General features: G+C 28.3%; 1 protein-coding gene across 2 annotated transcripts in view; it reads left to right on the forward strand.

The window, feature by feature from the left end:
• LOC107451709 (glutamate receptor ionotropic, kainate 2) overlaps positions 1-22,539 on the forward strand; it is a 66,863-nt gene that overhangs the window by 39,193 nt on the left and 5,131 nt on the right. For both annotated transcript variants that reach the window (XM_016067887.3, XM_016067888.3), the window contains exons 3-12: positions 907-1,158; positions 5,101-5,276; positions 7,574-7,627; positions 7,738-7,902; positions 9,314-9,466; positions 11,238-11,339; positions 13,075-13,176; positions 14,686-14,889; positions 16,605-17,165; positions 22,055-22,277. In XM_016067887.3, coding sequence (XP_015923373.1) covers positions 907-1,158; positions 5,101-5,276; positions 7,574-7,627; positions 7,738-7,902; positions 9,314-9,466; positions 11,238-11,339; positions 13,075-13,176; positions 14,686-14,889; positions 16,605-17,165; positions 22,055-22,277 — 1,992 coding nt within the window. The remainder of the gene's footprint in view (positions 1-906; positions 1,159-5,100; positions 5,277-7,573; positions 7,628-7,737; positions 7,903-9,313; positions 9,467-11,237; positions 11,340-13,074; positions 13,177-14,685; positions 14,890-16,604; positions 17,166-22,054; positions 22,278-22,539) is intronic.

Consider the following 22,539-nt stretch of genomic DNA (forward strand, 5'->3'; position numbering starts at 1 on the left):
GCGATGTTTGAGTGGCGATGCATCACGATATTGAAATCTTTACATCGCCCAATCCTAGTTATAACCAAAGCAACTATTTCACCAAGAAAATTGCTAAATTGATCGTTTTATTTTCCTTAATCGAAATTCCATTCATTGATTTTCAATATCATTAAAAAAATCACTTTCTCATCAACCAATTGTTAATTAGAATCCCTTGTCAACACTATGAGGGTGGTTAAGTGGCGAACATTGCCTTACTTCCCTGACAAGCTTGTACTCACCGGTTTTGAAATTCACTTTTCAAGCCAGAACTGGGAATAAATCCTAAATCCTATACACAGTAGGGATTTCTTTAAAATTACTTATTTAAAACGGTTACATTCAGAATGATTCTAATTTTGTTTTATGTACCCTGAAGTAGAATCAGGATTACAATTACTGGCGCTTTTAATTATAAATATATTTTGATATTTATAGGGTTTAAATACTTTTGACGTAAGATATAATGTGAGGGAAAAAAATGGTCGAAACTACCAGAATATTGTAAAATGTACCATTTTTTGACTCTGTATGGGCACTCTAAAAACTCGGAAATGCGCTTTGGTAACATTTTGTACCTAGAACATAAGAAAATATGATGCATTTGTTTTTTTCTGCTCACCCTGCCACCAAAAAGTTCAGGATCTTTTTTTACGATATTTATGGAGGCCTTAATGGCGTATATTAATTTAAAAGCTTATTAATATTAATGTTCATTAGTTTGAATACATTTAATATTAAAAAAATATTAATTTTAATCTATATTTAGATTTTAATCAGAATTTTTTTACCTAGAACAAAACATACGGAGTAAAAAATCAATACGTCTATTTGGACACTTAGATTTTTCATGATGTAGTAACAGATGGCTTTTTTTCTGTCTAGCCTGCCTCCAAGTGAGTTCTGGAGTAAGTGCAATCTTCGGTCCCCAAGACGCTCTTCTGGGAAGTCACGTTCAGTCCCTGTGCGATGCCCTGGACATTCCTCACATAGAATCACGTGTCGATATGGAACCCGAGATGAAGGAATTCTCCATCAATCTTCATCCTAGCCCGAGGATAGTTGGTTTGGCCATCCGAGATCTCATTCATTACTTGAATTGGACAAAAGTGGCCATTGTATACGAAGAGGATATGTGTAAGTGTAACAACTGTCCACTTGAGAAATATATCGACAATAGTTTAGTGTGCTATTTGTCATTCTGTTTTGTCCAACCGCATCCGAAGAATAATGTCCCAAGGAAAGATCTGTGACAAACTCGACGTGGGAGAGTATTTGATTTTGGTCGTATTTAAGGTTTTCGTATAAACCTCAATTATGTCTATGTTAGTCATTTAGTTTTTTGTCGGGTTGTTTTGCATGCAGGGAATTACACAAAAACCTCTCTTAATAAGTATTTTTAAAATCCACATCGAAAAGGAACTACTAAATGCATACACATTAAGGGCCATAAAATCATGTATAAGAAAAGAAAGACGAAAATTTTATCTTTATCTATTGAACCAATAAAGATGCACAGGATTTAAAAGAAAAATCCAGCTTTATTACTCGTTGAAACACATGCGTATTTTTAATACCTTTTATATTAATTTTTGCTCTTTTCGGAAATTAAACTGATTTTAATATTTTCATTCTCGCTTTTCTTTGTGCTGATTTATTTAACTTCGAAAGTCTTTTCTTGCTTTTTTCACTTTTAATAATTAATTTGCGACATTCTTTTTAGCAATTTTTTCAACAAAATTTTTATAGCATATATTAAAGGAGGTTCTTTCAGAAGATCTGGTATTTAAATCCATCTTACAAATCTGCATTTTAATATCTTTTGGAAAAAAAGTTATTTTTCTTTAAACTACTTTATTAAAATCAAGCATAGACTTCCAGAAATAAAACTTTAACTTCATTGAGTTGTATTTTGATAATTTGGAGATTCATTTCTTCTTGAAATCACGCGATTTGTGATGAAACGTTAATTCCCAAATAAAATACTAAAATGAGCCACATCGCAGTGGATTGTGGGAAATTGTTAACCAGAATGACGAAACTGGAAGGAAGACCGGACGATCGAAGCAAGTCGGTCTGTACACTTTTGGAAATAAAACTGTAAATGAGTTATGGGTCAAGGAGTCAAGGGTAAAAGAGTTACACCAAGTATATTAGGAAGATCTCCGGCTCGAATCCCGTTTCGGATATGTGTGTAACTTATCTCTCTGTTCTATCTATCCTTAGTTTTATCTGGGAGACAGTAATCCACCTATACATAGCCCACTGTAGGAGTATACAGGAAGTGTACATTAGGGGCTAGAAGTTTTTTTTTTCTTTTTTGAAAAAAAATAGAATGACGAAATGTTCTTTAATTTTGAGGAAATTCATTTCCAATTTCCTCAAAGAAGAGTCGATAGTTATTTTATCACTTTGAAATGATTTCTCGAAGCATATGCCAGAAAATGGCTTCGTCAGAAACCATTTTCTGTACACTTCTGCACACTCTACTCTGAACTTTAAGTAGAATTTTAAGTGCAATTTTGTGAATTTTGCGTAAGAGCCGTCAAGTTTAAGCGGTTTATGTAAAGAAGTAGATTAAATGAATACGCCAAGGCAACTGAATGAAAGGTAACTAAGACAGAGTTTCAAAATTTAAAACATAACTACGTTTTCACATGAAATTAAAAAAGAGAAAGTACTCAAATCGAGTTTCAGCAACAAAAAAAAAGAAGAAAAAAACTAATACACCATGATTAATTCTCTCTCTACTCTTATTGCATTTCTCCTTATTTACCTTGTACTAGTATTTAAAAATAACAATTTCTCCTGTTTACTAAATTTTTTGATAGTTTTATTAATTAATTTGCTACACAAATACTTATTTCTGAAGAAAGTATAATGAAAGGATATTTTTCACTAATAAGTATTTTCTTCTTCATTTTAGTAAAACAATAAGTGAAAAGTAAATAAGGAAATGAGTATCACAGAAAATGTTAATTTGACACAAATTATAATTGCAAACGTTGAGCACAGTAAAACTCAGCAAATCCCTTAATTAACTCATTGAACAAATGTCTAAAGTAATGTAATCGGCGAATCGTATTGAAGCGCGGAACACTTAATGAAATTCGTTTACAGGATAAACACAAGACAACTTCATTTGTGTAATTGCTATTGAGAAAGATTTGGTAATTTCTTTCGTAAATAATACATTACCAGTTAGAAAATTGGGAGATAATCGCATTTGTTCTTAAATTAAATTGATAAATTTAAAAATATATATAAAAGGTAAATGCATCTTTAAATCCTGTTATATTTTATTTTCGACTTTATTTGTTATGTGAAATATCAGCAACCGTTATAAGGTTTGTGAAATACTTAGATTTATTTATTTTTTAATATATTAACCTAGTATCCCATACAGAAAATTTCAACTGTGTACTCAAATATTTATAAAAAAGAAAACAAAAATAATAATTCTTGTTCAGTTCCAATTTGCTCTATAAAAAATTGCGGATTAAATTACGGTATGAAGTACCCGAACTTTAAGTGCATCATCCTTAAAATACATTCTTACAACAAAATTCTTTTTTAACGTGAAATATCACATCATAATTTTTTACAGAAACGTTTATTTAATTAGAGTAATTCGTAGATTTTACTGTAATTATTACTGTTAAAATTACCATATTTTTTGCTACGTAAAAAAAATTATCATATTTTTTTTGCGTAGCTTGTTCCAATAAAAATAGATTTTACGGTACCGTAATTTTATCCAAAACTATTGACAGAGTATTTGGAACTTAAAGCAACAAGTAAAGTCTTTCAATACTTATTTTTGTTTACATTTACTATATACTTAAGTAGTTTGATGTAATAAACACATAATTAATGTAAATAAGTCAATTATTACGACACACAAATTTATTAAATTTATTAAATTTTCACTATCTGCAACCATATAAAAATTTCAATGCATATCTTAATTTACATTTACTATGGTTAATCAGATTGATGTAATGAACACATAACTAATATTAATAAATTAATTATCATACAACACAAATTTCTTACATTTATAAAATTTCCACTAACTGCAACTATATGAAGATTTTAGTACTTATTTTAATTTACATTTACTACGGTTAATCAGATTGATGTAATGAACACATAATCGATATAAATAAGTTAATTATTATACAGCACAAATTTATCAAGTTTCTACTAACATTTACTATATGAAGCAATCTAAGTTATTATAATTTAATGATTATTTTACCCATTTCAAAACCTCTATTCAATGAACTTTAAATGCATAAAACTTAATGAAATCTCACTGTCGTACCATATCTACACAAAAATTGCCTACTTACAGCAACAAAAAAATTATGAAACATTGAAATTTTTTAACTTTTTTTTTTAAAAAAGCATCGACGTCATTTAGACGTCAAAGCAAAATTAAAATTTAGTATATATGTACTCTCAAAAATAACACTATCACTCTTGACGATTCAGCAATCCTTGAGTTGTATTTTGTTAATTTTTATAATTATTTCTTCACATCAAGGGATTTGGGACGAAACGCGAACTCTCAAATATATGACGACAATGTTTCCTCAACTTGGAACCTCATCATAGTGCACTGAGGGAGAGAGTTAACTAAAATGATCAAACTGAAATAAGGATTAGACGATGGAAGCTATAATGATGAAGTATTTTCTTATTTTTGACGAAATATGTTTCCTCGAATAAGTGATGCTAATTATTTCGCCACTTTAACAAAATGTTAGCTCGGAACATAAGCGTCGTGAATTTTGAGTATCCATTTTTTACAGTGTGTTACTTAATAAAATTTATTAATCTCTGTTATGTTTTATTGATGAAGTGTAATAACAATGAAGTGTTATTAAAGAAGTGTTATAAAATAATCTTCTTAATGATAACTTCTTAAAATATTATTACTTATCATTTAGAGAAATGCCCATAAAACATTAAAATGTTACTTATTTTTGACAAAATTCTTTATTATTTGTTGCTATTTTGGTGTTTTTTCAATTAAAGGAAAATCACAAGAAATTTATTCTTATTTAATTTCAGCTCTGATAAGCCTACAAGAACTCATACGTCCTCCTGTACCTAGGGATTTGCAATTGATTTTTCGGAAAGCTAGTGTACATACATTTAGAGATACCTTAAAAGATATTAGAAGAAGAGGAATATTTAGCTTGGTAATAGACACTCGTCCGCAAAACTTGCCTCATCTACTGCAAGCAGTAAGTTTCAGTCATTAGCTATTCTTCTACATGCGTTTGTCAGACAATACATTTTTATCCACTCTTTGTTTTATTTATTTTTTTTCAAAAAAATCGATAAATAATTTATTGACGATATGCTTTTAATGGCCTTTTTAATCAAAGAGAATAAATACCATTGTGCATAATTAAGGTTTAAAGGAAACTATTTTGCAATTGCATAGATCTACTTTTATTTCCTCCTCTTTTTTACTACTATTTTCAATACTTCGTAAATATATCCTTGAGACATTCAAACTTTAACCCTACATTTATGATGTTCATCAAAACCTTTTCGTAATTAAATGTCTAGATCCACAGATTCATAATCTGCATACTACAAATGATGGGAAATCCTGTGAAATTTTCGAAATTAAAGTCAGGGGATTCTTCTTATGCCGAATAAAATGTTGTCCAAACCAGAAAACATTTCAGATTTTTCCAAAGATAGGAAAAATTGCTAAACAAATGACTATTTACCATATTATTATAAGAACATATAAAGTCAGTACATGATAAAGGTATATCTATGTAATAGAGGGGAAAGACCAGGTAGTTAAGATTCGAAGGCTTGCTGGATCTAAAATGTTCGATCCAGAAACTGTCTGATTTAATAAAAAATATTCATTGCTTAGTTGTGTATCATTCCTAAAAGTCATAGATGTAATACTTTTTGTAACAAATATTATTTTTCCTAGAAAAAGCCAAATCACCTAGTCTTACCCCACTAGTTCAATATTAACGAGTACATATGTTGACTTTATGGAAAATTTCGAAATACTATTTCAGTGAAAAAGTAGCAAAAATTTCTATTTTATAAATAAATTTAAGAAAATTATGTGTATAGTTTGTACGTGATGTAGTCAAGGCTGTACTCTAGGGAGGAGAGGAACAATTGACCTAGAGCCCAGGATGGCTGAGAATCCGACAAAAATATAGTGTTTATAAATTAGATTTTTTTTAATAAAATTGTCGAGCGTTTCTTTATATCCTTATAAAAGCTACAATTTCGTTTAAATAGTCTTCAGAAATTCTACAAAAAAAGAAAGTAATGTCTAATGTGCTTTGAGAAATGGGTTCTGAATAAATTTTGTAAAGGCTTCATCTTTTTTTTATCCGTTGATCTACCTTGGATGTAGTTATCTTCTTCCTTCGCTGCACTGCAGTTATCGTGAGACCAGCATAGCCACACGTTAAGAAGAAGGTGGCAAGGCTGGATAGCTATCAGTCTTACCCCAAGAACGGAGGTTATTGAAATGAAACAGTACAGTGCTATTATTGGATCAAATCATTATTTTTTTAAGGATATGAATCTTTAGTACACGTATAATAAGCTGGAATAAAAAAAAATTTTTTTAACTGTAATGACCAATAAATAAGGCAAGTTTAAAAACAAGCAAAAAACATTTGAAGGTTAACTTAGTAAAACAAACTTAACAACACGAGCACCGTAAATGAATTCACAACATGCCAATATGATAGGTCCTTCTACTTGAAAAGTGTAATTCAGTGTTTGAGCGCGAAAACATGAAATTGATTTCGACGCAATCGGGGTACCCGGTCTCTCTCCACTACTCAGTCTTACCCCACTCTCCCTTATGCCTTTTTTTATGCATTCCAATCACGTAAAAAGAACAAAATATGAGGGAACACTTTTTCTGTCCCATTGTCGAAAATATTTGTCACACGTGCATTTCAATTTTCATCCTTTCATTTGAAATATATAAAATATTAACATCTGTAAAATTTTAACATTTTTAAACAAATTATGAAGTTTTCTGGGTCTCCTAATCAAACTGACATCGAATAAAAGCAAAGAAAAAGTAATTTATTTTACATTTTATTCGGAATTTTTTTGTGCCATACATAAATTGTTGCAAATATTTTTAGATTATTATTTAAAAAATATCAATTTTATGTTCTAATCTTTTAATTTTGGTAACTCTTGAAAAAAAAATGTGTTGATAAAAATAAATGTTTTTTTTTTATCTTAGCATATAATTTTAAGCATTTTACGTAATAAATGTCAACACCCAAAGAAAATGTGCCGATGAACTTATATGTTTTTTTTAGATACTTTTTGCAAAGAATATTTTTTTCAATTTACTTTCTATGGCATAAATTTAAAAAAAATTAAAAGTAAAAATGAAAAATTAGTCACTTTTTATAGAGCTTTATTTATGACTGTTTTTTATAAACTATGCATTCAACTCTAACATTTTATTATGATGCTAATTCAATTTTCTATCACTTATAATATCTAAACTGTTCTCTTTTAGGTACTTCAAGTACAAATGAATGATTATAAATATTATTATCATTTCACAACATTTGTAAGTACTCTCATACATCATTACATATTTTCAAATATTAGCATTTGTTTTAATGTAAAGGCTATTGAATTATAAAATATCGAAAATTATTTCTTTTATTCCAATTTTAGGATCTAGAGACTTACAACTTGGAAGATTTCAAGTATAATTTTGTAAATATGACGGCCTTTCGAATGACTGATACCGAGGAATCATCCGTGAAGCAAGCCTTAAATGAAATGGAAAAATTTCAACCAGTTGGGCAATATATATTAAATAGGTCCAATATAATTAAGGTCGGTACCTAATGATTGATAAATATATCTTAATTATTAAATGAAAGTCTTTAAATTTGAAATATATTGATTTTGCATTAATTATTTCGCTAAGTTTTTAGGATTGTTTAGCCATGATGATAATGGGTCATAAAATTATCATTTTCTTAATTTACAGTCAAAATGAGCAAAAATCAACCATATTACCAAATTATATTGCAAAGTTCTTTACAATGGTGCCATTCTAAATGATACCCTTCAGGGTTTCACAAACCAAGTTTTAAAATGAAAACATTCCAAGAAAAAAAGGGAAGAAAAAAAGTGCAATTGATATTCCTATTTAAATATTTAAAACTTGTGTAACGCTTGGACTGAGGGGCCCTAGGGCACCTTAAACCTTACAAATTTTGAATCTCAAATGTATGTGCAAATCTAAACCGACGCATAGAAGCATAAGAAGAGATCTTTTCTTGGCGAGTTTTCGAGAAATAATACTGCCAAAAATAAAACCAACCTTGCCTTATTAATATTGAGTTCTAAATAATCAGCATTGCAAATAAATCACCAAAAAACATAAGAATTTAATATCACTCAGTAACTGAAATATTTTTTGTGGAAAAAGAAGTAAGATAAAAATAGTTTTAGATATTTGCTTGGTTGTGGTATTGGATTATAATTACTAATACACTTATTTTGCATAATAAAAGACGTTACATTTATTGTTAAAAAAAGAATAGGAATATATTTTTGCCGCTCTTTAGATATGGGATGAAAATTATTTGGTTGCTTTGTTTAATTTTAACGGGATAAAGGATGATAATAAGTAATTGTCTATTTATTAAATAAAGGAAATTTATAAGATGGGAAATATATAATGCCAATAATAACATCACACGGATTGTTTCTTTTTTCACATTATCTTTTATAATATTAAAAATATTACAGAAAATCGAGTGAAGAAACGAGTTAGTGGTGTAAATGGAGGAAAGAGCATTTATTTATCGCATTAACATCTGACAAGGGATCATTCCCTTGTATTCAGGGAACATATTTTCTAAAATAAATTAAATAAATTAGTAAACACAAATAAAAAAAAGAAGAGACTTGGAAAATAATTTTTTTTATCTAACTTCCAATAAAAAAAATTCATTTAACAACTTATTATTTGAAGATCACTTAAACCATGAAAATTTACACTTTTCATTAAATAAACAACATCCCATTTTTTGGACTTACCTCTGAAAAGAAGAATGTTATTTGACCTAATTCCACAACTTCTCACAATTAACTTCACACAATTTACTAATATAAGCTTTTTGTTACAATGTATTTAAATTGTTAGCGTTTTTAAATAATATCCTGATTCAAACATGTTTAAGAAACTACTAAAATTATTTCAATTAAATATAATTTGAGTATTGCGTTATCCTAGGTTGAACCTGCTCTCATGTTTGATTCAGTTTATGCTTTTGCTAAAGGTCTCCATTCTCTACAGCAAGGAACAGATCTACGACCAGCAAATGTTTCTTGTGAAGAAGAAATTCCTTGGACCGATGGGAGCAGTTTATTCAATTATATAAACTCGGTATAGTTTTCTTACATCTGTTTCAGGATATCGTACATAAAGAAAAGTAGTTGTTAACGCAAAATAATTTATTTAAAAATATATTTTATGAACTTTAAAATTTTTTTTAGATACTTAAACGCTCTTCATTACACAATGAAAGATTTCGAATCAAATTATGGTAAAAAATACCAACACTCAATATGCCGGTAAATATACTAAATAATATAAGTATGCTCTAATTAAATAAATATTACTGCGAATATTACGTTTTAATATTGTACAGAAAAAAGGATTTCAAGGATGATTCACCCAAATATTCTGCAACTTAATTATGTAATTTGATCGCGGTATTTTTTACAGTATAGATCAATCTAAGTCTTATAAGACCAATTAATTTAAAACTATGCTTTTAAACTTTAGACTAAGAGTGCATATTCATTCGTTACGAAAATGAAATGGACGAATTCTTACGTTGGATTATAAAATATATCCTAGATAAGCTCAGTAAAAAGCTTATAATAAACAAGTTAAGTACTGATAAAAAATAGCAAAGTATTAACTCACAACTTTGATAAAAAATAGCAAAGTATAAATTAACTCCCTTAGAGAAAATTTTCCAGCTGTATCTGTAGCATTTATACGTTAGGCAGGGACTTCTGAGAGCTAAGCATTAGTTATTTCTACACTAAAAATGATAAACAGATAGCCCCAAAACCATTTCCTCAGCAGAAAAACAACTCATCACCATGACACGAAATTGAAAACGTCACGCGGTGAGTTCTCAAATTCTTCTGGTAAAAGAAACTCAGGGGGAGAGACTACACAAACACACAAAATGCTAAAAATCACCAACTTTAAATTTGTTTCACAGGAATTCTATGAATAAACTTCACGCTTTGACTGAAAAATAAATAATTTTCGCACGTCTAAACTTGACTTTTCTTTCATCACACTTTTAAGACATAATTTAACCAATTTAGTTAAATGTTAAAAGATTATAATTAAATTAATATTAGTATTTCCTTTCTTAAAAAATAAATAATTTTAAATTAAGCAATTTCGATAATTCAAAACAAGAAAATCTAGATGATAAGAAAATCTGAAAGAAATTTCGATAATTGTTAAAAAATAAATTTCTTATTTAATTAAATATGATTATGTTAATCATGAATTTTATGAATTTAACTAAATATGATTATGAATTGTTAAAGTCCATTTTAGGCTCTGCTAGTGCTACTTTAAAACAAATTGCAAGANTGAAGATTTTGCATATATATATATATATATACATTATGAAATAATTAGTTGAAAATGTGAATGATAGATAGTCAGCAAATTCATAAGCACCAAATACATGACAAACACAATCATATCTCCCTATTCTGATAAACAATGTAGGAAATACAATGATAAAGACATGGGACATTACAATAATTTTACAAGGCAGATTATCAACGCGACTGTGTTTAATTTATAATGATTCAGCATCAAATTCTACAGTAATGGGTGTTAAATGGGATAGTTTGGAGATGGTATTAAATTGAGTACTCATATATCTCTGTGGTATTTATTGACCTTTTAAGCTATTTTATCACACTCCATTTGAAATTAACATAATAATCCTATTTTCAAAAAAATAATTTATCTTGCAATTATTATATTTGACAAAAAATTATAGCTAAAACATAAAACTATCATTCATACTTTAAATGATTGAATGATAACTATTAATTATTTATCATCCTTAAAATTTTAATTAAATATGCTGCTAACTAATTGCATTTTGTAGGTAGAATTTTTAGGTTTGACTGGCAAAGTACAATTTAAGGAAGGACGTAGAAGTAGTGTCAAATTTGATTTGCTAAAATTGAGAGAAACAAGTTTAGAAAAGGTAATTTTTTTAATTAAAATAAAATGTCCTAATATTGTAATAGCACTATTTTATTTTTCCTAAAAAGTTACAAAGTTAATGCGACAAAAATGCCCAGTACTTATAATATATTTTTTATTACATAAAATATGTAAAATTTTTAGTTTAATATTTTAAATAATTCATAATTTTTTAACTAAGCAGAATATTTTAATATTATACGCATGATTCCCACTAAACTTTGAAATTTGATTCAGTATAATATATTAAATAGCAATTTTTTTTTGTTTTCGAAATCATAACCCATCTTCCGTATTTTATAAAAAACTCTAGTTCACTTCTTTCTCTTCTTCTCTAAAAATATTAATATATATCATATTATTTCCAAGGTTTGATACAGCACTTCCACCTATATACATCCTGCAAAATTAGTGCGTATATTTTGCACTAGCTCTATAGAGAATTGAGATTATTTTTAAATAACCGCGCTGCCGCATGTGTAAATAGGGCAACGTAAAATAGCTAAATCTCGCTAATATTCACCATAACTAAACCGCACTCTATTGGAACAAAATCAAAATCAACAATTGTAAGAAAAACTAGAAATATTTTTCGGGACCGAAAAAACTGCATTATTTTATTTTCTATCTTGACAGTTTCTTCCATAGCATTGCAAGTTTGATTTATCATCATGAAGGGAAACCCAAAAAAGACTTATTAAATTTAAACTTTTATAACATGCGTCATGAGCATAACATCGTAAGTAACCATCACTTTCATGTAATGCTGAGGTGTTTGGCACAATTACAATTTTAGGAGAAAATATTACCAAGAAAGGAAACTCAAGGACAGCGCATTAGATTTAGACTGTTATATCATGTTTAATGACGTCATGATTGTAACATTGTAAGTAACCGTCACTTTGATACTATTTATTACTACTATATTATCATACTATTTGCGTTTGGCAGAGTTTCTAAAATTACATCGTGAGGATGATTTTTTTAAGAGAGAAAACTCAAGGAAACCATATTAAATTAACAATGTTATAACATGTGTACAGACGTTACGATTATTATATTGCACTTTAATTTGAGTTATTAATTTTTTAAAAGAGTTGTTAATTCATTTTATCATTATTTTTTCAAAAAATTAGTTTGTGATTCCCATTTGCCAAAAGTGTCATTCATTTTTCTTACTAGATAAGTTAGCTTTAGTGATTTAAAAAAAAAATCTTTTGAAGCCTGCGTAGCCGTTTAAATTGTTTGATAAATTTGTTAGATTTAATACAGTTTTAGGATTATTAGAAATTAAAGCAAGTAAATTTGACAATAGTTTTAAAATTGCAGTATTTTTTAACAATCAAAGAAGTTTCGGATCGTTTAAACTTTCTGAACTTTCCATAATTCCTCCAAAATAAATATTTATCTTTTGAATGAGACTAATAAAAAAATTATTTTGAAAACTAACTAAAACTGAACTAAACTTGAATTTGACTTGAACTTAANTAATCAATGAATGCTCCAGAAGCAATCACTTGAAAATCTCATTTGAGTGAGCTTAATAAGAATATTTATTTTGAATCGTATTTAAAATTTTTGTAGTGTTCCAGTTGAGAGTTTTTTTACTATACAATACTGCTGATATAATTTTAAAGCATTATTATTTTGTTAATAGCTAAAGCAATTTGTTTCAATCGTATACAATACCTGCATCACAATCACATTGAAAATGCAGTTCTTTTTTTACTTTTTAGGTTGGAGAGTGGACAACAGGAGGTCATTTAAATATAACAAATCATAAAGTATTTCATGAATTTGGAACGACAAACATTACTCTAAAGGTCACAACAATTGAGGTTAGTACTTGTATTATATTTTACAGTTGTCAAGTAATTGTAAAAGCCCTGCCCTATTAAAAACTAAATGAAGTGCAGCATGATTTCATAAAGAAAAAATATTTGTACATTGCGCAAAAAAATGGACCAATTAGAATTTTTTTTTACTTAACTCCATGCAGAAAAACAATTTTAGTAAATATCTAATGTTTTTATTATTTAATTTATTATTGGTTCAAAAAATTTTGAATGTATACAAATNAGTGCTTGTATTATATTTTACAGTTGTCAAGTAATTGTAAAAGCCCTGCCCTATTAAAAACTAAATGAAGTGCAGCATGATTTCATAAAGATAAAATATTTGTACATTGCGCAAAAAAATGGATCAATTAGAATTTTTTTTTATTTAATTCCATGCAGAAAAATAATTTTAGTAAATATCTAATGTTTTTATTATTTAATTTATTATTGGTTCAAAAAATGTTGAATGCATACAAATTTTCGAGTTATTTTAAAAAATATAATTTTACATGGCAAAATTCATATTTTGAGCAAGATCAGTCGAATAGTTCCTAAGAAATCGAATTTAAAATATCTCATTTTTTTAAATTCAATTTTTTAGGAACTATTCAATCGAATTTGCTCAAATTTTGCATTTTTCTATGTAAAATTATAGTCTTTAAAATAATGTAAAAGATTTTACACCTTACAATTCACATTTTTTCGACCATTGTTAAATAAAATAATAAAAAAAAGATAAATATTTACTAAAAATTATTTTTTGCATTGTACTATATTTGGATAAACAAATTTTATAATCGTGTTCAAAAAATTTTCAATTACCTTAATAAGTTTTTGAGATATAATGAAATACGCAAAAAGTAAAATTACCATTAAGAGGTTCAAACTTTGGAACACTTTCCTGACCAAACTATTGGGACCATGTTTCCATGATTGCGACTACCCCCTATATTTTGGGGGTCAGAAATCCAAATCCGTCAAAAAAGGTATGTTTATTCAGCGAAAGTAGGTTTTTGTGTCTGATTTCATAACTTAAAATATCGTCTGATTTTATTAATTAGCGTGTTTGAGGTGACCTCAAGCCTTCAAGATTGAGTCTCAGAACGTGAAGATCCATTCATTAGTAAAGTCATTTGTTGTTTCTTGCAACTGGGTTTCTTTATTAATTTTCGTACAATTTAGTAATTTCCTTGCAATTAGTTGATTTCTATAAATTTTTTTTAATTCCATTTTCGTAAATTGTCTTGAAAAATTTTTTTGTTTAATAATTTGCAACATTTTAAATAAAAAATTAATTGTTTTCAGTACGTACACATGACTAAAGAGAAGACTTTATTCCAAAGTAGATATTCTTTATTTAATGAAATAATACAAACAATGCAACAACAAATTTATTGATATTTTAAAATTAGAAAAATCTGCTAAATTTACTTCTTTTATACAATGTCTTTCTTCATGCATTCACTACAGGGATTCATTACGTCTAATTCCTTCTTTTTCATATTTCAGTCCACACCCTATGTAATGATGAAAAAGGATAAGAACCAAACAGGAAATGATAGATTTGAAGGATTTTGTATAGACTTACTGAAAACAATTGCTGATCTCATTGGATTCAGCTATGAGCTGTATATAGTTCCAGACAAGAAGTTTGGCGCTGAAAACACCACGACAGGTGAATGGAATGGATTAGTTAGAGAAATAATCGACAAAGTAAGTACAGTTTTCAAAAGTAACATATTTAAATTCAGGAGAAGAAAATAATCAGTTGTTTTTAAAATTGTTTTTCTGAAACATCTAGAATAATATCTCGTTTGTTCTCCATAATTAATCTTAGATGCTTGCAATATTACTACTATTTTATTGGTTTGCTTTTATGTATGTGACAGATGAATTTTGCAATTAAAATTTTATCCATTTTCTGACGAATTATAGCACTTAACTTGTACTTGATAGTACTTGATCGTATAGTATTTGAGCTTAGTGTTTGATGATAACATGTGGTTTAATCTTGTTCCGCCCGCTACAAAAAGAATTTATATTGCCAAAGAGAATTTATCACCAGAGAAAGTTTTAACCACTTTTCATTTAACTATAAGGCTTAAATTTCAATTGAAGCTTTGAGCGGAATAGGAATAATATTGCATCCTTAATACAGAGCTAATTTTATCACGGACCAAAACTTCAGCCACTTTCAGAGAAACCATCATCATGGGCGAAAATATTAACCCGGAATAAAAATTTTGAAATCTTCACTCTGAAATACATGTTTCTCCGCAACATTACGATCAATGACAGACACAAAGTTACTAATGGCCAGGAAATTACCAGTTACTAATGGCAAAAAAAAGAAAAAAAAGAAGTATATTCATGTCTGTAAAGTTATCCTAAAAGTACAATTTTGCTCGTGCATTTCTTCCCTTAAAAATATACGGTTACTACAGTAAACCAATGTTATGATCGTGAAAATTGTCTTTAGTTCTGGCCCTTACATTATTTAAGAACCAGGTGATTTTTTTTATCGAATCAAAGCAAACGAAAGACCGAGGGGGACTAGTGGCATGGTACCATCTGTTAAATGGAGATAAAGTTCCGTGTCCATTATTCATAGTCACCAGCGTAGAGGAAGTGCAAGAGAAACGTTCTTTAGCACCAACTAGACTCCAAACCCAGGAATAGAAGATTCGTGTAGCTTCGTTTTCTGTTTGAGAAGACTGGTTTTGTATAAGGGTGAAAATTCAAAATTATGTTGACATAATAAATGATGGCACTACTGCTGGCTCCAGTTCGAACACTCCTTAAATCATAGCACCGCCTCTACTATCCTGCTTCTGACCTACAATGCATGCGCTGATATTTCATTACCTATAAGACAACATGCCCTATCATGGTCGTTGGTAAACAATTTATTTTACCATTCTCTGTTTAATAACATAAGTCTATTTTAGGCAGAAAGGTTTACTAAGGTTCTTTTCAAGCTGCCAGACTGATGGACCAATTGAATTCTTTTTGATTACTAAAGAAACCCAACCATTGGGCAATCTAAAGATGGTCCAACCAATTCTTAATCAATGCAACTTAATCTAAAGATTAAGCAGTTTCTTTTCCATCACTTCTGAGCGATATCACTAGAGTAATCAATGAATGCTCCAGAATTTATAAAGACATTTTCCCCCCGGCTACGATTCATCCACATCATCAAAGCACCGCTAATTACAGTTACAAAGTAATGGACACGATGCTTTGACTTTATAATGTTCACTGGATTCGGAAACGAATGCACAGCTCATTATAATAAAGAAAAGAGGAAATTAGTGAAAAAGATTATTGATTCATGGATCTCTTCGATCTCTAGATAAAAAAAGTCTTGTAAAATATTTCAGACTCATATTTGCAATACTCAGTTTTTTTCTTTGTTTTCTTTCCAGAATGCTGATCTTGCCATGGCGCCAATGACAATTAATTATGCCAGAGAAAGTGTGATTGATTTTACGAAACCATTCATGAACTTAGGTATTGGAATTCTTTTTAAACTTCCCAAAAGTATGCCATCTCGTCTCTTCTCATTCATGAGTCCACTTGCCGTAGACATTTGGCTTTACGTTCTGGCTGCGTATGCGCTAGTTAGCTGCTGCATGTTCATCGTGGCACGTTTCAGCCCCTATGAATGGCAAAATCCTCATCCTTGTGTAAGTGACAGTGACGTCATGGAGAACCAGTTCAGTTTAGCGAACAGTTTCTGGTTCACCATCGTTACCCTGATGCACCAGGGCTGCGACCTCAACCCAAAGGCGACGTCCACGAGAATCATCGGCGCCATGTGGTGGTTTTTTACACTTATTATGATTTCGTCCTACACCGCAAACTTAGCAGCATTTCTTACAGTAGAAAGGATGATAACTCCTATAGAAAGTGTAGAAGACTTAGCAGAACAAAACAAAATTGCCTATGGTACCTTAGAAGGTGGGTCTACGATGACATTCTTTCGGGTAAGAATATTAAATAAATCTTACAATTATAACCGATAATTTTATTTTAAGAAATACGAAACAGACATTTCTTATTCGGCTTTATAAAACAATCATTATTAATTATAATTAGTTGCATTAAATTATATTAATGGGATATCTTAATAAATATATTAATTATAGTTATTATATTATTATTAATATTATTTATTAAGGTATCCGACTAATTTCGACCATGTTTATAAAGATATTACTGTAAAATTTAGAAAAAACTAATCTGTTTACTTTATTATGTGCAAAAATTCATAAAACTAGCGAAAAAAATATCATTATTCTTATTTTCATTTTATATAGCCATTTTTAGGTAAAAAATAAGGCATTTTTTTGCATATACGCTGAACACAGTAAATAAATTTCTTTCACCTAAAACAAAAAAATTCTTTGAGAATTCCTAAATGGATATCAACTATGTTTTGAATTATTATCTTAAACGAAAGTGCATATACTACTGGGAGGAAAGTGCATATACTACATAGTTAGGGATCATAGGAGTTACATAATTAAGGATCAATGTAGCTAAAAAAGCCAATTAAATTTTCCACGCTTGTCTTTAAGAAAACACCTACATACAAAAAGAAATTTACTTTTTTCTCTTCGTCTTTAGTTCAAAACATGTGTGCCATAATCCTAAAAACTCATGAAAAATTGAAGACAATTATTTAAAAAATAACATGAGATAACGTGCTTAAGGTAGGGTAAAATGTGAAAAAATCTGATTTGAGATTAACGCAATTAAAGACTTTGTCTATCCACTGTAATCACATTGCACAAAAACAACTCTAACTTTGTAAATAATTGGAGTACAAACAAAAGTAAAGTATTTTGAGGTATCTAAGAGAATAAAAATTTTAAATTTATATTAAACTCAAATTTGAAAATTTTGGTTTTTGCATGTACGTATTTTCGTACCCAAATTTCATATTTTATCATATAAAATAGACATATATTCATCAGCACTTTAATTATTTTTTAAACGAGATAAATTTATATATCTGTAGGCTAGCTATCAATATTCTTAGCACCAAATGCATTGAAATAGTTGAAATAAATGTTTTTGTATCAACTTAGTAGAATTTTTGCCTGAAATAAATCAGGCAAAAAATTAGCATATTAAAAGATGGGTGATATGACAATTTTCTTCCACGCATGACGCATGGAATTGTAATATCTTTCGAAAAATATTTCGTAATTATTTTTTACGCCTGAATTATTTTAATACCAAATGTAAATACATAAAAATATTTTTATTCAATACATTCACATGAGTAAAATAATAATTCCTAATTTTCCCTTTAGCATCGAAGCGCCAGTATACAATTATTTAGAAAAGATTTTTTTGCTTATTAAAAAAACAAACATATTATGCCTATCTTGCCCTTGAAATTATAACGAAAAGTAAGTTTTTGTTCATGGTATGACCTTTACTGAATCTTGCTCAAAAACTACAAATTGTTCTTTGCCATTTGAAATTCTTGATAATTGTTTATTGAATTATAATAATAAATGTATGTTTGAAAGTCATTCCTTAAAATGAGTTCAAAACAAGAATTCATTTCGATAAACCAAACATTCGATTAATATACTCTTCATTTGTAGAGACTAAAGAAATATTAGTTATTCAGTTAAAGTTATTAATAAAATCGTAAATGTCAAATTAAATTCAGAAGGCAATTATGGCGAACCACTTTATCTACGAAATATTGTTTCAAGCCTTGTCCTTCAGGCAGTAATCTTTGATTTTTTCAATCATAATCGTTAATCGAGCAATTATAATTACCAATATCTAGATATTCTATTCGGTTTCTTAAATAGCGGTATTTCAATAAAGAACACAAATAAACTGGCGTAAATCTATAATTTTTGTATATTATCATGACCGTATAATAGAAAAGGGTTTTTCTAAAACATAACATCAATTAAATCTTTAGATAAATGATATCTGTAAAGTTTAACAAATGTAATAAAATGTAATAATTTAATGAAAAGTAAAAAAAAAAATAATGTCTAACTCTGAAAAATAATAACGAGAAATATAAACGTTAACACCCCGGGAGAATTTAATTGCTTTAAAATATCCTTTTCTTTTATGAAAACTGTAATATTTATTATATCAAAATTTATTTTAGTAAACTATGGCGTCACAGAAAATAAAATAAAAATTAAAATTTTTTCTCTGAATTATTATTTGATTCAATAGTGAAATGCTTGTCTTGTTTCGTCTGAAAGCCTTATAAAAATATTCACACATGAAATGTTTCATTCAAATTTAATTAAATTTAGTTACGAAACTTATGTTTTTTTTATATCTAAGACTTCCAAATATGTGATTTTTCATGTCTCGTACTTCAATTTTCCTTCCTTTTTTTTATAAAGTAACGTCTGGAGAAACATTGACATTTTATGTTGTAACAGCTTTATCTTTTGAGCAGAGAAAGGTAAATCATTGCTTTCTTTCTCTATGAAGACAGAATTGTTGAAAGATTTTTAATGAATATTTACTGCTTAAGAACCAAGTCTAATTTGCTATCATTAAAAATCTAGAAGGAAAAATAGGATTTACTGGATATAAGTTTTTAGTCAAATTAGCATAAAAATTTTTATCCGGTTGTAATTTATCCTTATTAAAGAAAAAATAATTCACTGAGAAAAAATGTATGGTTAAAACTACCAGAATATTGTAAAATTTACCGTGTTTCTGGCTGTATGGGAAAACAGAAACGTTTGGTAGGATTTTGGTATACTTTTACATAAAAATATATGGTTCCGAAATATGGTATGAAAAGAAAATCTGCTAAATGTGCTAAAATCGGGTAATTTTATCATGATAAATCATAGCATGAAATAAAAACCATTTATTTGGTTGTATTTTCCCTTTAGTTTTGTATTTTTTTAATAAATGTGTTGTAATCAGGACTATAATTTTGAAAACCAGAATTTCCAGTAAACCGTATCCATATGAATGGAAAAATTACCAATTAAATGGTTTAAATTCTCTATATTTTGATTTTTAATACCAGAACCATGTTGTTTTTTTTTAACCACAAATGTCATCACAATGCAGTACGATAAGTTTACTGGAATATTTTTCTCCATGTTATGCATTTAAAACACCCACTACGATTTGATTTTGTATATAAATAATTAGTGATAAAAGATCTTTATTCTATTACTGTTCTATTATTTTTATATAGATTATACATGCGTTTTATTAAAAAATTTAATAAATGAGCAATCTTGTTAAACCGGAAACTAATCTTAGAAAGAAATATGAAATAATTCTTATAAAACAAAAATTATTCTAATAGTATGTATGTTTAAATGAAAGATGACAACTTTTCATAAGTATTAAATATGTATTTGAACGTTAACATCCACATACTGTTATACAGTCCATGCATTTGAAAAATTGTTGTTATTCTCTAGATTTTTTTTATTCATATTAACATACACTGTATAAGTCTTTTCTTTAAAAAAAACGAGTTGTCGTCTTTGTGTTGTGTTTTCAAATTTAAAGTAAAAAGGCGCAAAGGGTTTTTAATTTCCAGTTTTTACTGTACTTTAAAATGACCAAGAAATATGCTTTTGCTTCACTATGATGTGATCTTATGATTGCAATAACACAAACTGAAAATTTTGTTGGTTTTCATAGAGTGCAACACAGGTACGATCAAACACAGCGTTCTATGTATTTTGCATTTTGTAAAGTGATATTTGCTGTTTGCTTCGAATTCATCACATAACCAAGCTTCACAGACCTAAATCAAAAACGAGTATTCAAACCAGCAGAAATATTCTCTTGATCCAGTAATTAGGAAAGAATAGTATTATAATCGTGTGAAAACCATGAAATTATAGAACCATTTGGAATCATTGATTCGGTTACGTTAAAGGCTATAGAAGAATAATCTTAAGTCAAAAATTGGAAAACATGCAAATTTATATATTGCTTAGAATCAGTATAGTTACCTTTTTGTACTTAAATTTTAAGTTTTTCAGGATTTTAATTAAAATAGAATAAAACTGAAAATAGTTAAAAACAAATTTAAATGCTTATTACCAATTGGAAAGTATAGTCTATATGCTATTCCTTTTTTTTAATGATTTTAAATGACTTTCACAGTTGATTATCATATTTTACTGAGCTGGTTTTGGAAAGTTGGAAATTAAATTACACTTCACTTTTGTAGTTAGCTATGTTTAAGTTATAAGGTAAACTCAAAATGGATGCTAAAGCTTACATGAAGGTTGTGGGCATTCGTCAGATATCAGTATTAGGCTAAGCATTTAATAGAATTTATTGCTCTCAACTAATTATCTCTATTTTCAACAACTTAACTGGCTTATAAATTTGTACAAATTTTTAAGTAAAGTGGTTTATTATAATATGCTAAATATTCATTGTAATCACTCTTCTTTAAATTTTAGAAATATTATAATCTGTACGTACTTAGAAATTGATACTTTTACTTTTTTCCTCAGCAGCCGAAATACTTCTTATCAACATTTTTCCTTTCCTATTGATTGTTTTAAATTTTATCACTGTTATTTAATGCTTAATTTCTTCTTGAGAACGTTTTACTTTATTACTTTTTTAAATAAATTTTACTGCAATTTCCCTCACATTACTAAGTCTCATGCTTGCGTGGAAATCTGAACCACAGAGTAATATTATTTGTTATTTTCAGATACTGTAATTATTTTATATATTATACATCACGGATTTTTACTATAATTATTTTATATATTATATAGATTATTATGTATAATATTTATTAATTTCAAATAGTGTATAGATAAATTATAGATATAGTTAATTGTTATTTATTTCTAATAACGTTTGTGTTTTAAAGGATTCAAAAATTGAAACATACCAAAAAATGTGGAGGTTTATGGAAAATCGCCCCTCAGTTTTTGTAAGTTCTTATGAAGAAGGCGTAAAACGTGTTTTGGAAGGAAATTATGCATTTTTAATGGAATCAACTATTTTGGACTATAGTGTACAAAGAGACTGTAATCTCACTCAAGTTGGAGGATTATTAGATTCCAAGGGATACGGGATTGCCACTCCTATGGGTGAGTATAATTAATTACATAATTAATTAAATTGTTGCAACGTTAATAATCACAAGATTCCGATAGAAAAAAAGCTTAAAAAATTTCTTGATTGATTATCAACGCGATCAATAATATCCACTTATGAGTATAAATTTCAACTAGCAACTTTTGCTAAAAGTATATACAAGGCGTTTCCCGGAGAATGGAAGCAACGAAACTAGCATATGACATGAAGAGGGGCGCATTTGTCCCTGTAGGGCTTATAGATATATATATATAT

This window comes from Parasteatoda tepidariorum, chromosome 7 (genome assembly GCF_043381705.1).
Source record: "Parasteatoda tepidariorum isolate YZ-2023 chromosome 7, CAS_Ptep_4.0, whole genome shotgun sequence".
Classification (NCBI taxonomy): Eukaryota; Metazoa; Arthropoda; class Arachnida; order Araneae; family Theridiidae; genus Parasteatoda; species Parasteatoda tepidariorum.